The sequence below is a fragment of the Sminthopsis crassicaudata genome, chromosome 6, assembly GCF_048593235.1.
Source record: "Sminthopsis crassicaudata isolate SCR6 chromosome 6, ASM4859323v1, whole genome shotgun sequence".
NCBI lineage: Eukaryota > Metazoa > Chordata > Mammalia > Dasyuromorphia > Dasyuridae > Sminthopsis > Sminthopsis crassicaudata.
In genome coordinates, this window is record NC_133622.1 from 200,459,597 (window position 1) to 200,475,221 (window position 15,625).

Genomic DNA, 15,625 nt, shown 5'->3' on the forward strand with positions numbered 1-15,625 from the left:
ATGTGAGGGAGAGACAGATGTTGTTTATTGAAAAAGTAAATATGAAAGAGAAAAGGTATAAAAAGACACATCACAAGACTGTATAAGTGTTATACAAAGTTTAGAAGAAGTGGATTTGCCCCCTTCCCCTTCTCTCGTTCCTTCATGAATAGTATATAAGTATATATATATGTGTGTGTGTGTGTGAGTACACATATATAACATACACATTTGTGTGTAATTACATATATATGTGAATGTATTGGTAATTGATTTGGTAAGGTACTTAGCTGGTTGGTTGGAAATTGAGAGGAACTTGTTCTTCAGTATAAGAAATAAGAGAATGCCTTTGCAATTTCAAAAGTGTTTGCTAGCCTAGACACCCTTTCCGGCAAGAATGTAAAATAAAATCCTTCCAAGATTAACAAAAAAAAAAAAGTTTAAAATAGCTACATTAATCAATGAATAGAGCTCAGGGCGTGGAATCAGGGAGACCTAAATTCAAATCATGACTCAGACATTTATCAGCTCTGGCAATTCTGTCCCCCTCAGTTTCTTCATCTGTAAAGTGAGTATATAAAGCACCTACCTTCCAGAGTTATTGTGAGGAATTAATTTTGGGGGTTTTCAAACTACGGCCTGTGGGCCACACGCGGCCCGCTTCGGACGTTTATGTGGCCCACCAGGTTATGGCAAATGGGCTGAGGGCGGAGACAGAGTGTGAGCTTTTGTTTTTACTATAGTCCGGCCTCCCACAGTCTGAGGAACAGTGAACTGGCCCCCTGTTTTAAAAGTTTGAGGACCACTGAATTAGATGATATTTGTAAAGCACAATATAAACTATTATCATCAAGAGGCTAATAGCCCAGAGTCCCCTTTATATTTTCCTCATTATACAAAAGATCACTGGTCTCTCTCTCTCCAGCTAGAGGGAAGTTAAGGGAAGGCACTTTCCTAGTCGGAGATCCTTCTCAGGAGAACAAAGGAATCCTATAGGATTCTGACCAAGGATTTCATTCTGTTACTTGGGTATCTAGAATTGTCTTAGGGTCACAGGATTATAGCTCATCCCTAGACACCCCCACCTTGCTACAGTGCAGGAATAAGAATGATAATAATAGCTGGGCATTTTAACTTTGACTTTACAGCAATAGGAACTTTTCTAGGGCAGGATCCTTGAGGGACAAACTGAAGCAGCCCGAAGTCACGTAGCTAGTAAGCCCGATGGGCAGAACATGAACTCAGGTGTTCCTGCTTTGCACACTGCCTACTTAGAATAAAAGTTCATACTGTCAGAGTCACTGGCACTGTCAAATGTTTCAACATCAAAATCGGATATGATTTCATCAGATGAAATGATATGAAAGAAGATGTGTTACCATCTGCTTTGCAGATCTTTCCACCTGATCTGCAGCTTGTTGTGTCCCCTGTGAGAATGTGAGCACCTGGAGAACAGAGACTATTTTAGCTTTTCTATTTGTACCCCCAGGGTTTAGTGCAAAGCTTTGTACATGCTTAAGAAATGCCTTTTCTTCTTTTTTTTTGTTCATTCATTCCTTGTCTCAAATGTCACAACATCCCTGTGACTCGTATTATTCTTTCCACTTTAGAACTGATCACACTGAGGCTGAGGGAGGTTCCCAGCTAGGATTTGAACCCAGCTGTCCTTGAATGTACTCCTAATTTAGGAAACCTGGGTTTGAGTTAACTATGTCACCTTGGGTTAGCCCTTTCCCTTAAAGTACCTAGTTTCCTTATATACAAAGTAAGGATAACAATTCCTGCTCTTTCGACCTCTTAGGGCTCCCGTGAAACTCAAATAAGGTAAATTGGAATGCCATTAAGAACTCAAAAGCAAGGGAGAACTATCACTATTAGAAACAGCGGTTATAGTGAAGGGAAAGCATGGGATTTTGGAGAGAGAATGGTGGACTGGTAGTCAAGAAGACCTGAGTTCAAATCCTGATGCAGGCTATACTGATTGTATGACCCCAAATGAGTCATTTGCACTCCTCAAAACTCCTGTCCTGTCAAACTCAGAAAGGGTGCCACTGAACCATATATCAGGATCCCTGCAACGCTGCATATTGATTGACTTAGAAAAATATGTATTAACAACTAAGTCAAGTATTTGACACCTCTGTTCTAAGCAACTCTCTTTAAACCTAATAACAAAAGTGATTAAAAAAAAAAAGTACCTCCCATACTATCTTTTCCACCAGGTATGACACCTCTATATAAAATGTTATGCATTTTTATAATATATATATATGTATATATATACGTATATGTATATACATATATATGTATATATATATATATATATATATATATATATACATGTGTATGTGTATGTAAAACTACATTTTTAAGAACACACAGATTCCTACTTTACAACCACTTTGTGATATAAGAAGACCTTCCCATTTCTGCCAAGAGCAGCAAGGCTCTATTCATTTGTCTATCTCTAGACTGTTTCTTTCTGAAGTCCTTTCTCTGGTAATTTAGATCCTGTTCTTGCCTTGGTCAGCTGTGGACCATCCTCCACAACCCAGTTGAGAAATCTAACACAGAGGCCATCATCATTTCCCAATTCCCACGAGGATGGAGAAAAAACCCACAGCAATGAAAATGCAGAGCCAGCTTCATACCAAGGACAGAGGGAAGGGTCAGCTAGCAGCCTGATGTGGCTTTGGTTCCTAGGTGAGAGCTGAAAATGTCCCGAGTCATCATATAGTCCTACTCATATTTTAATGAATAAGAAAACAGGCTCTAAATAAGGCAGAACTGTAGCTCACTCAGTAAGATATTCTCCATCCTTTGGGAAGTTTTTGGATTTTTTTTTGGTTTTAAGTTTTCAGATTGTAACTTCTAATAACAGTCCTCAAATTGAGGTGTGATTGATAGGAAATAGGGCGTTATATTCCTCATGTTTCCAGTCAGTGATTTGACTTTGAGATAGGAGATAGTTCCTTGCATAATGCTCACCCAAGGCATATTCTTGGCAACCTTGCTTCTGCCCCAGGACCCATCACCAGCACCTTATTGGATTGCCAACAAAGTCACCTTGGGGAATTCTGTGAGCTGCTAAATTCCATGCTAAATATGAAAATCTAAGGATACCTTCCTTTTACTCTCTCCACCTTCCCCAACATTCTGCCCAAAGGAACAGGAGAGAGAGGGGAAGGAATAATGATTACATCTCAGAGAATATCAATTTCTCTTTTTTCAGTGTCACCATCTTTCTTCTAGAAATTTGAGCTCCAAACTTTGGAGTCGCCTATAACTTCTCATTTTCCTTCAATCCCCACAACTCATTGATTTGCCAGCTTCTGTCCCTTTTGCATTTCCTTGATAACCAACCTAGTCCAGGCTCTGATCTTATCATGGTTTTCAGATGCTTCTTGGTCTCTCTGCCTCAATTTCTCCTCTCTTCAATTTATCCTACACTGCCTTCCAAAATCATCTTTCTAAAACATACCAAGTAGCTGCGAATTGGTTCAATCATTCGGGAAAACAATTAGGAAGTAAGTTTTTTGTTTTGTTTTGTTTTATTTTTTAAAGTTACTTAAATGTTCACTCCATTAACCCAGAGATTCTTTGCTAAGCTTTTGCTCTGAAAAAGAGAAGAATATTATAGTCCTTCATTAGAAAAAAAGATGGAAACAAAGAAAGTATTCATTGATTGACGAAGAACTAAGCAAAATATAATACATGAATGCATTGGAATATTCCTATACTATAAGAAATGGAGATAAAGAATCTGGAGAATCATGGAAAGATTTATATATATATCATTAGAATGGAGTAAGGAAAACCAAGAAAAACAATGAACATAATGACTATGACAATATAAAAAAACAATAAACAAAACTGAATATCATATAATTATTTTAATAGTACTTTCCCCCCGATTGTACATAAAGACAGTTTTTAACATTCATTTTTACAAAAATTTGAGTTCCAATTTTTTTTCTTCCTCTTTACTTTTCCATTCCCCTCCTTAAAACAGTAAGCAATTTGATGTAGGTGCAATCATGTAAAACATATTTCCATATTAGTCATAGTTGTGAAAGAAGAAACAAACCAAAAGGAAAAAAAAAAAAAACCATGAACAAAGTAAAGAAAGTGGAAAATAGTATGCTTCAATTTGCATTCAGAGTCCATCAGTTCTTTTTCTGAATGTGGATAGAATTTTCCAGCATGAGTCCTTTGTAACTGTCTTGGATCACTTTATTGCCGAGAAGAGCTAAGTCATTCATAGTTGATCATCACACAATGTTGCTGTTACTGTGGGCAATGTTTTCCTGGTTCTGCTCTGGATGTTGTATAATTATAATGAACAAGCTTTGCTTCAGACAATCAAAGAATCCTGAAAGTTAGATGGGTTTTTAAATAGCCACCGAAGTTACACCATACCTGAAAAACAAAACAAAATAAAACAAACCACCACAATATACTAGGATATACATCTAGACTCTGCTTGAAGATACTCTACTCTCTGTTAAGAGGGGGGGGAAGATTCAGAATTTCTATCCCCCTACTTCTTGGCAGAGAAATATGTATGGGGGAGGAGTTTAGGTATAAAATATTGCATATCCAGGCAGACATGGTTGATAGTATTGATTGGTTTTGCTGAATTGCTTCACCTCCCCCTTCTAAAAATATTGTTTTGTTTTTGAAAATAATTGTGATGTAAATAACAAAAATGCACCAATAAAACCACCATTTTCTAAATCATAGATTCTTAGACTTCATAGTAAAGAGAGGAATGAGACATTTTTCCCTTCTACCTAGCAGATGAACCATTAACTTTATGAACTAGAAATTTTTAGTAATGCATCTATTTTGTAACCTACTTTATTCAATCTGTACTACATCTACCTTAAATCATAGGATCCTAGACACTACTGGGAATAAACATGTCCTCCTGAATTTCTAATTTGATCATGGGTAAGTACATAAAAGTATTTGAAGAACTTTGTCCAGTAATTTGGAAAATTAAGATGGGTGCATGGCCTGAGCCCTCAGTTTTGTACCATCAGAGCTCTTTAAATCTTCAGTTACTATTAATTAGCAAAGAAGTCATAGGCCATTTTACTTGGGATAAGACAAGAACTGCAAAATAATATGTAAACTGTGGGATGCTTATCATTGGACATTCCTGCCTGTTTGGGACTAGATAACATTTGAATCCCTTCTAATTCTGGTTTATTCCCCAACGGGAATAAACAAAGAAGCCCAGAGCCTTACTCAGACTTTCTTCTTTTAGCATAATTCCATTATGCTTTCCTAGGACATCCTGCCATCAAACCCATTTCTCACCACTATATCCAATGATTATCTCTACCCTGATCATCAAATGTCCGTTGGCTATTGGAAACCGGATGTTTCAGAGAGCTATCCAATCGAATTGTGTCTTCTGACAAAATCTGCCCTTTTTCCAAACTTCCCTATTCTAGGGAAGACATGTACCACTAATTTCTAGTCTCTCAGATTGATAACCTTGATATTCTCTTCAACTTCTCACTTTCATTCACTCTAAATAATCAATCTGCCAGATCTCAGCATTTCTACCTTCACAATATCTGACACATCCTATCCATTCTCTTTCACCAAACTGCAGCCAACTTAGCTTAGGGCTTCAACACCTTTCACCTGAATTATTAGCTTCATAACTGCTCCAATCTGTCCTCTACACAGCTAACTTATTAGTGACCAAAACACTTAGTAAGGGTTTATTGTGGGATCCAAGTCTCCTGACTTACAAGGTAAGTCACTGTAGCTTCTATCCACCATAGTAAATATACTATGCTGCCTTTCAAAACAATAAAATTGTAAAGCACCTAGCACAGTAAAAACCGGTGCAGGATAAGTACTATATAAATGTTAGGTATTATAGTTATTATTAACTTTAAGAATGATGTGATGCTCCCCAAGAAAGATAACTGGGTCTCTGAACTAAATGTCAGTCAACAAATTTTGGTTCCAGGTACTATATTAATTAAGCATAGAGATACAAATAGAAGGGGGGAAAAGTCCTTGTGCTCAAGGAGTGCATACTTGAATGGGAGGGAGTGTTGACAATATGAAAATAACTATCATACACACACATAGAGTTGTTAAGGCTCTTAACAACTAAGGGAGGGGGAATTAGGAAAAATGTCTTAGACAAGGTGAGATATGACCAAAGTGAGTCTTGAAGGAGGCCAGGGAAGCAGAGATGTAAGGAAGGAGAGATTCTAGGTAAGGGGTACATCTTTGCAATCCAAATATGACACTAGGGTCCTTAAGTCTCAATGACAAGAAAAATAATTAGGTACAAACTTAGGAGAAATTTGCAGCTACTAATCACAGTAAAGAGAAGAGAGATCTGGTTTTGGTGGAACCTATGCAACCCTACTTCTGTGAGGTCAGGAAGAGTTAAAGATCATCGATCCAAATGACCTGGGCATCTGGGTCATTCCTTCTCTCCTCCTTCTTTGACCATAATCTTGACTTCCATTTTATGGCTTCAGCACCAATTTCATAACTATCCTGAGAAGGAGAACATGAAAGGGTCATTGCCTTAATTGTATAGAACAGCAAAGTAATGCTTAGATATGACTTGTAAACTTGTAACACAGGATTCCCTTTAATATGATCTCCCACATCTTCTGTATTTGTATTATATGTCCAGATTCTCTTGAGGGCAAATACCTGGTTCTTATCATTTTCTGGTATCTCCTTGTGCTTAACACAGGCACAAAGTAATCAATTAAAAACCACTTGCTGGGGCAGCTAGGGGGCGCAGTGGATAGAGCACCAGTCTTGAATTCAGGAGGACTCAAGTTCAAATCTGATCTCAGACACTTCACATTTCCTGGCTGTGTGACCCTGGGCAAGTCACTTAGCCTCAGGAAAAAAAACAAACAAACAAACAAAAAAAAACCTTACTGATATATAACCTATATCCTATTCAAGAGGGGGGAATGTGAGGAAGGAAGGGAGAAAAATTTGGAATACAGAATCTTACAGAAATGAATATTGAAAACTATCTTTGCATGTATTTGGAAAAATAAACCACTATTGAAGAAAAACTTGTTGATAATGAGGAAGATGGTGATGAGAAATGATAGAATTCATAATGAAGGGAGCAGGTCTTCTTCCTGTGATTATACTATTTATGATAGACTTTTGGACAGTGCTAAGGACTTTGGCCCCATATCTTCAGGAGCTGAAGTGGGGGGGAGGGAGGGAGGGAAAGGGGTGACAAGGAGGCAAGAGTTGCAGCACCTGCAGAAATACTTGTGAGTTTGAATCACAAAAATGGCAAATTCCCTAGATAACAGAAACAGGAAATGGCTTGGAAGGACAGCCCATGATCTTCAGGGACACTCTCATTCCATAGGTTCTTAGAGTCAGGGTCCTAAACTGCCTCCATTAAGATCAGAAAGAAAGTGGTTTAAATAACATACCACCTCTTGTCTCCTATTTCAGAGGCAGTGATAATCCAGATCGACTGTCACATTAGCAAAGTGTTAGTATTAAAAACCTGGGGCCATTAAAAATGTTCTGAAAATTCCCCAAATCAATCCAGCCGCTCTCCTCCTCTTTGACAACTCTGGGATAGCCTCATTATTTATCTGTACTCCTTATCCCTGAGAGACCTGCTGGTGTTGATCAAGCTCTATAAAACATTCATTTCAAGTGCAATATTGAAAGCTGGGCAGCCGATGTTCTTCATCCACTTGGTCTACCCTGTGTGGATGGATAGATGGAACTCCTCTGAAGGATCACAGATTTCCTCCGAGAAGAAGCCTTGCTATAATCTGCACAATATCTGCAGCAAACATGAGCATCCTGGGTACCTCCTCATCCACAGAGACTCTATCCTTGCTCTGGACTCCTCACCACATCTTGTCCATAAAAGTAGCAAATATCTAGTGGGAGGAGATCCTGAATGATCTTGCTGTGTGGATAGGAGATACCTTAAGACCAGTCCTTTAATAATTATTAATAATAATTAATATTAAAGCTTTACAGACATTATCTCAGTCCTCACAGAAGCCCCGGGAGGTAAAAAAATTGCCATTTTTAAAGAGAATGAGGTAATTTAGCGTGTGTGTGTGCTTTCCAAACCCCCTGTGAATCCAAATTGGCCTCTCTTTCCACGACAGCCAGCTGCTCCCTCCACACTCTATCACCACGTGTGTGCGTGGCTCCAGTCTCTCTCGGGTCAGTATTTCGGGACTTTTGCACACACGTTCCGGGCCGGTATTTGTTGACGGACGGAGCTGCTGTATGAACCTGTTTGGGAAGGCAGGACTCGCGCACCTCCGCTGCAGACCGAGGGAACGTAGAACTGAGCCTGACTAAAGATGCGGGCCCGCGGGGAGATCTGTGAGAAGTTCTCGGCCCCGGTTCAGGTGCTGGACAGAGCAGCTTCCCCCTGCCTCCCCAGCTTTCCAAGAAGAGTTTGTGGGGGCGGGGGAACTGCACCCCAAAGGCCGCTCAACCGGTCACTCAGCCTCTGCTTAATGGCCAGAAAGAAGCTGAGGAGAGAGCTAAAAGGGAGGAGGGCCTGGGGGACCAGCCGGGGTCAGTAGCGCGGCCGAGGTGGCCAGGGGCGGAGGAAGGGCCGGGGACAAAGGCGTCCTCCCGCCCGCGGGGTCTCTCCACCTACTCCGGACTTCTCAAGTTCCCGCAGTTTGGAAGTGGGCGGGGAGGACCCCTCAGGGGAGAAAGTTACTGAATTTGGGATTCGAGCTCGAGCTCCTCCGAGCCCCGGGGAGGCCGCCGCAGGCGTCCGGGATCCGCGGATGGAACGTTCCCGGGAGCTCTGCATGGAAAGCTCTCGGGAGAAGGCTGCAGCCCCTAACACGTTCCCGGGAGGCGCCCAGACCGCCGCAGACCGAACCGAGCGCCCCGGCCGCTGCAGCAGATCGTAGAACCCCAGCTCGCCCGCGCGCAGCCTGCTCCGCCCCCGCCGCCTCCTCCTCCTGGTCCTCCTGGTCCTCCTCCTCCTCCTCCCCGTCCTCCGCCTCCTCCACCTCCTCCGCCTCCCCCAGCGCACTCCTGGCCAACATGGCGGCGGCAGCGGGGGTCGGGCGGGATAGTTTACCTGAGCACTGGTCCTACGGGGTCTGCAGGGACGGCCGCGTCTTCTTTATCGAGTGAGGGCCGGGGGCCGCGGGCGGGGGGCGTGGGGCCGGGCGGGGGAGGGCGGGGCGGCGCGGCTTCTCCCTGCACCCCGTTTCCCTCCCGGCACTAACAGGTGCACGTCTCTCCCCGCCCCCCGCAGTGACCAGCGCCGCTGCACCACCTGGCTGCACCCACGCACCGGGGAGCCCGTCAACTCGGGCCACATGATCCGCTCAGGTGGGTGCGGGACCGGGGCCGGGGCGGGGGAGCGGGCCGAGGAGGACGCGCGGGGTCGGGGCGCTGGGCGGGGAGGCGGCGTGGGCAAAAGTTTGAGCTGACTTTTCTGGGTCTCTTTCCCTGTCTCTTCCCACCTGTTCGGGTTGCCTCAGATCTGCCCCGCGGCTGGGAGGAAGGCTTCTCCGAGGAAGGCGCCAGCTACTTCGTCGAGTGAGTCCCGGGGGCCCGCTATTGTGCGCCGGGGGCTGGGGAGGGGGCGGCCGGGGAGGAAGTAGCGCTGGGGCGGGGGGGGGGGGGCCGGAGCTCCGGACCGCATCGAGCCCGCCCTACTGGACTTTGGCCAGCCCCGCCCGCACCTGGGCAACGTGGGGAGCGCCTCTGCCCACCCGGGGCACGAGGGGAGCCTCAGATGCGCTGCGCTGCGCCGGGCACCGCCAGGTGCCGGGGAGTCACTTCCCGCGGCCCCGGGTCCCGCGGGCCGGCCCCGCCCCCGGCTCGGGTTCTGTTGGCGCGCACTGGCCAGGTGGCGAGAGCGGGTGGGCTGGGGAGGGGCGTGCGGGGGCTGTGCCTTCCCTCCGGAGAAGGCGTTCATCCTCTAGCGTCCCCTTCTCCTCCCTTCGAAGTTTGCATACTCAGAAGCATCCCTGCGGGTGGGGAGGGGAGCGGCGTCTGCGGCCGCATTCCTACTTCCCCCTTTGTGATGTGCTTGCTGGGCGGAGAAAAGGGCTTAAGGGGACGGATTTGTGAAGAGCCCCTGTCCCCAATTCCCCAGGGTCAGAGATCTGCGGCTTGGTGGTTCTGCAGGGGTTTGAAACCCCAAGCTCTGGAGTGCTGCCTTGTCTGTGCCTCCTCACACCTCCCGATAGGAGAGAGCAAGTACGGTCAGCCCCCGGGGGCAAGCTGTGCCCCTGCCCTGTACTCTCTCCTGGCTCCTCCAGCTGCCCGCATCCCAACTGTTAGCCAAGCAAGTACTTGTGGAGTCGTCAAAATAAAACGCACTGATCGCTCTTTCTGATAGGAAGAAAAGTATTCCTCTGTCTGACTTTTTCATTGTAACTCTGGGTCCGCAAAGCCCTGTTGTCTCCCCATTTCCTAGATTTTCTTTTCTATGACTGAGTGCAAACAACACTCAATGTGAAATCTGAAGATTTTGCTGAGTGATTGTGAATGTCACTTAACTCTACAGTGAGCCTTTTCAGTTCCGTCTCTTATATAAAGCAGATTGATAATGCCTGTGCTGAGAGGTTGGGGAGAGCTGAATTTGGAGTCAACAAGCCTTTCACTCAAACTGCCTGTGAGACCATAGTCAAGTCACTTAAATTCCATTTGCCTCAGTTTCCTCATTTGTATAATGGAGATGATAATAATAGAATCGGACTCAGAATTGTTTTGAGGGTCTAATGAGATTGGGTATGTAACATAATTTGTAATCCTTAAAATGCTATATGAAAATGTGAGCTATTATTTATTATGTGAAATTGGTGAGGGTGACTTTCTCTTTAGAGAGGGGTATTGGTTTCCAGGATGCTTAAGAGAGTGTGGAGATGCTTCTGGAATCTTGTTCCTGTTAATGGGCCAACACAGTGATTTTTGGTCTGATTTTGGAACTGCCAGGGGTTCAGTTTGGATCTGTCACCTTTCTGATGACAGGTGCCCTAAAGGCACGGAAGACATTGGGGAAGTTGTTTATCCAAACGCCTTTAGCAGATTCTTGGAATCTCTCACCTCTCTCACTTTCTCCCTCCCCTGAAATAGTGGTCCTGCATTTTCCAGTCTAGCTTTTCTCCACTATGTCCTCATAAACATTATTAATGAAAACTTGTCAAAGACTTGGGGTCTTTGATCAACTGACATCTAAATCATAAATCAGTGATCTAGGGAGAAGGGAATTAAACCCTATGGGATTTGAGAGCCTAGAAGTCGTAGGCAACCTGTGGACATGCTAGCTGTGGGTTATGGGACAGTGAGCTGCTCACCCTCTCTTTGAACTGGCTCCAGAATTCCCCTGTGATTGCCTCAGGACCAGACAAGTGTCTTGGCAACTCCCCAGTGAATATTAAAATCCAGAGAAGCCCAGTTAGACTGGAGAGATGCTACCGCAGGTGCAAGAAAGACACCAGGACCATGGCCAGGGAAGGAGCCAGATTGTCCCCCTCCTCCCAGACTTCTGGATGAACTGGATACACTAGAGTAGACCAAACTGGATTGGGAGAAAATCCCTAATGGGGGTAGAGAATTTGAAAGAGACTAAACCTCTTGATGTGGTTGGTGTGGGCTGTGTTAACTGGGCAGTCAGGTGACTGGTTGAGTGTCCTTGAAATTCTCATGTGTGAATAGCAGGAACAAAGATAAAGACTCTAAATTTCCTTCCCCCTCCCCCCATTCCTCCAGCCCCCTTGAGTATGATACATGATGTAATCTTCTTCTGTAGATTAGGGCAGGCCCGTTAGCTGTCAGCACTGAGTCTTTCTTTAAGCTGAGGACCATAGCCTCTGACAGCATCACAGCAGGCACCTGCTCCCCTTCAGGTGTGACCAGGATATTTATATGCTTTTTTGCTAATGTAAGGTATTTTGATATTCTAGTAGCTGATGGTGGTGTCAAGGGGGAATAATAGAGAAAAGGACTTTAAACTCCAGAGTAAGGAGACTCAGATTTCAGTCCAAGCTCCCCCCATGGCTTACTGTGTCACCTTGGGTAAATGCTATTCCTTCATTCAATCTCAGTTTCCTTATCTGTAAAATGGAAGATTTCATCTGTAAGGCCCACTCTGACTTGAAAACTCTTTTGGTTCTCTTCCTTTCCTCCTGTTCAATTTAACTGGACAACAATATTAATAACTAGCATTTGTACAATACTTTTAAAGGTCCAAAGCACACAGTTTGCATTTAATTGGACTTATTACAATAGCACTGAATTGGTTGTTATTATTATCTCCCCCCAACTTATAGAGAAGGAAAATAAATTAGAAATTAAATTACATGATCAAGGTAATGGCTATAGTAAGTACCTGAGACAAGATTTGTACTCGTGTCTTTCTGACTCTGAATGCCTCTACTATGATATCCACCTGCCTATGTTCTACTTAGATGGTTCCTACTATATTCTAGGCTTGGTACTAGGTTCTGAGAATGTAGAGACAAAAATAAAATGCTTCTTGCCCTTACTGCATCCATTCTCCTGGTGGGAAACAACCTGCACAGCTCCATTTCCTTCTTCTCTTGTGATGCTCTTGTGGAGATTGGCCTGCAACATATGAACCGATCCAGAAGTGCCACCTTAGTGACCATCTTTTCCAGTCAATGACAAACAAGGTGGTTGTATTTCCAAACTTGCACACATTTTGCTTATCTGAAAATTCAACATCAATGAACATTCCTAGGGAAAAGTGTGCTAGATAGACTTGGGAAAATTACTTTTCCAAATTTGGAATTTTAGAACATCCTTCCAAGTAAGGGTTTAATTGTCCAATCGATCCCCTTTGATTGTGTGATTACTTCAGGACATTCGCTATTGAGATATAATATTTCTCTAGGCTGTTTGAAGTCTTTAGAAAGGTCCAGAGGGTTCCTCTGACTGATTAGGAAGTTTGAGTGGAAGATCCCAAGGAAGCATAACTTGCATTTGAATGTCTAGTGGTTAGACAGGTTGGGTAGCTCCCCTGATCAGAAAATACAGCCCTTGGTGTTGTTTGAAAGGCAGCAGCTTCTAGATCTGGGGCCATCCAGGGGAGCAGGTGGAACAACTCATCAATGTCTGTTACTATGCAAAGTTCCAAATTCTTGGCTTTTAAAAATAGGGCAAAATGGAGGAGCACATCCCAGATATTGGGGAAGGAGGAAAGAAATCTCTTGTATGTAAAGTTAAGAACAGCAATTTTCTTTCCCTGCCTGATTTCAGAGAGACAGAAGAGAATTTGAAATAGTGGCAGATAAAATGAAAATGGGCTATTCTATAACAGTTTTATTTTTATTTTTTGAATCATTACTCGCCTAATTCTGGCATCCTTGAAACCTCTTAGAGAACTCTTGAGAAGTGGGTCTGGATAAGCTACTTTCCCAAAGTTCCATTAAACCTTTATATGGAAGAGTGTCCTAAAACTCCAGTTTTGGAAAGGTAATTTTCCCATGGGTGCCTAGTACTTTCCCCCTAGGAATGTTGATTGATATGAATTTTTAGATAAGCAAAATATGTGCAAGTTTGGAAATACAACCACTTTATTTGTCATTGATCGGAAAAGATGGTCACTAAAATGACATTTCTGGATCTGTTTTTGATTTGAAATCATTCCTTGGAAAGACTGTCAGGTCAGCTTCCTCGGATCATTGGTTCATAGCTGAATGGGACCTTTGAGATCATCTAGTTAAATCACCTCATTGTACAGTTTACTTTTTAAAATTTAATTTTAAAAAACTTCTATTTTCAACTTCATTTCAAATAAATTTCTTTTGAGTTCCATATTCTTTCCTTCCTCCCTGCCCTTCCCTGCAAGGGTTAAATTTAACCAAAAGAGATTAAATCCGTTGTTCAAGGTCATGCAGCTGATAAGTGACCAAATTGGGATTTGAATATAGGTCTTCTAGTGCTAAATCTAGCATTTCCCCTTAATATTGTGCTGTCATCCTAACCCAGGAATTCTAAAGTCCTTTTATTTATTGCTCAAGGTTAGGTTCAAGGTTCTCAGCACCCTGGAAGTTTGGCATTTTAAATATCACTTCCTGGTTGTTGGGTTGGTTTTTTTTTTTTTTTTTTTTTTTCAGCTAGAGAAGGGTGGAAACTGGTTTATAGATTTAAATGTTAGGTTGCAGGGCTCTGTGAATAACAGATCACGTTGCCAGGTGGAAAGTGGACAGGGAGGATTAAGAGCCTTGGATATTTGCAATGAGTTCTTAATGACTAGCCCAGAAAAAACTTGGAAAATGTTTTAAAGAAAAATTAGTTCTATTTGAGGTACCAACTGAAGGAGGGTGGTATTTGAGGGCAGACAGATGCTGGGAGGGGGCTGTCAACTGGCACCTCACATGGAGATGGGGAGTTCCCCATATGTGAGCGAGATCTGTTTTTTCCTTGTCACCTGTGGAAATACATTTCAGGTTTTCTAAATTAAGGTACTATAACGAATTGCTTTCTGGTGCTTAGATTAGATGGCCCCATTATTGTTCTGGAACACTCGGTAACTTTCTGAGAGGCAGTTCCAGGTAGGATAAAGAGCTTTGGACTTGGAATCAGAAAGCCTGGGTTCAAGCTTCCGGCCCTGCCATGGATCTAAATTATGGTCACACTGCCCAGTGTCCAGATCTTTGTTACTTCATCTGTTAAGTGGAATGTTGAGAGGGTCTAATGAGATTCTGCATGTAAAAGTGAATCGTAACCATAATATTTATAGAAATGAGAGTTCCTTCTCTTATTAAGCTTTTTCGATTTTTGTTTATGTGTGTGCGCTTTGTTGAAAATTTTTCAGTCGAGCATTTCTCGAATAAGAAGCTATGTCAAGGAGTTAATTTTTAGTTCCCTTGCTATCAGTACCAGGGGTAAATATACTTCCTCCTTTGTTCTCTTAGTGGTTTTTGCCTGTCAGCTTCCTCAAGAGATAGGTAATGTTGCTGTAGATGCTGCCCAATCTTTGGATGTATTAAGATAGTCATGATGCCCAGGTCTAGCAGGTGGCAATGCCAGTGGATTCTGTTCTGGTCTGATGGCACCTGGAGGATTGTGTTCACTCCTGGCTGCCACATTTAGGGTTCAGGCATTGAAAGGCCTGGAGAGTGTCCAGAGGAGAGTGGACATAATGGGGTGGGGTGGGGATGGGGAGATAGGATTGAGCTCATTCATAGTGGATTGGTTGGAGAAAATGGGGAGATTGAATGGAGAGAAGGCTTAGGGAGGGACATGATAGCTGTTGGTCTTCAAGTGTGTGGAGGGTTGTCAGGTAGATGAAGGAGTGAAGCTGTTTTTGGCTTCAGAGGGCAGAGCCAGGTGTAATGGGGCAATGAAATTCATTTAGGGTCAAGAACAATTTCCTACCTAGTAGAGCTGTCCAAAAATGTAAGGGGATGGCCCTGGGGTAGTAGGTTCCTCTGCATTGGAGGTCTTCAAACAAAACTTGGAGGATAACATATTGAATAAGTTTTAGAGGGAATTTTTGCTTACCTGAGGTCTGGATTGGGTGACCTCTAAAATCCCTTTTAGTTCTGTGACTCAGTGAGACTAAGACAGTTATCTAGGAAGCAAACTGAATGTTTAGGAAACAAGGGCCATGTTACTTTCAGCTTTCTTGTCTGTATAG

General features: G+C 43.3%; 1 protein-coding gene and 1 long non-coding RNA gene across 7 annotated transcripts in view; one reads left to right on the forward strand and one right to left on the reverse strand.

The window, feature by feature from the left end:
* Nucleotides 1–3,854: 3,854 nt before the first annotated feature.
* On the reverse strand, nt 3,855–9,887 carry LOC141546962 (uncharacterized). Its single transcript, XR_012483474.1, has 2 exons — nt 9,083–9,887; nt 3,855–4,398 (listed from the first exon to the last, which is right to left on the reverse strand). It is a non-coding gene; the product is annotated as an uncharacterized LOC141546962 (long non-coding RNA).
* PLEKHA7 (pleckstrin homology domain containing A7) overlaps nt 9,000–15,625 on the forward strand; it is a 249,007-nt gene continuing 242,381 nt past the window's right edge. For 4 of the 6 annotated variants that reach the window (XM_074275166.1, XM_074275178.1, XM_074275165.1 and 1 more), the window contains exons 1-3: nt 9,001–9,134; nt 9,263–9,339; nt 9,492–9,549. In XM_074275166.1, the coding sequence (XP_074131267.1) occupies nt 9,046–9,134; nt 9,263–9,339; nt 9,492–9,549 (224 nt within the window). In that variant the 5' untranslated portion in view covers nt 9,001–9,045. Of the gene's footprint in view, nt 9,135–9,262; nt 9,340–9,491; nt 9,550–15,625 lie in introns of all 6 variants that reach the window. The other 2 variants (XM_074275170.1, XM_074275179.1) reach the window with 2 other exon arrangements.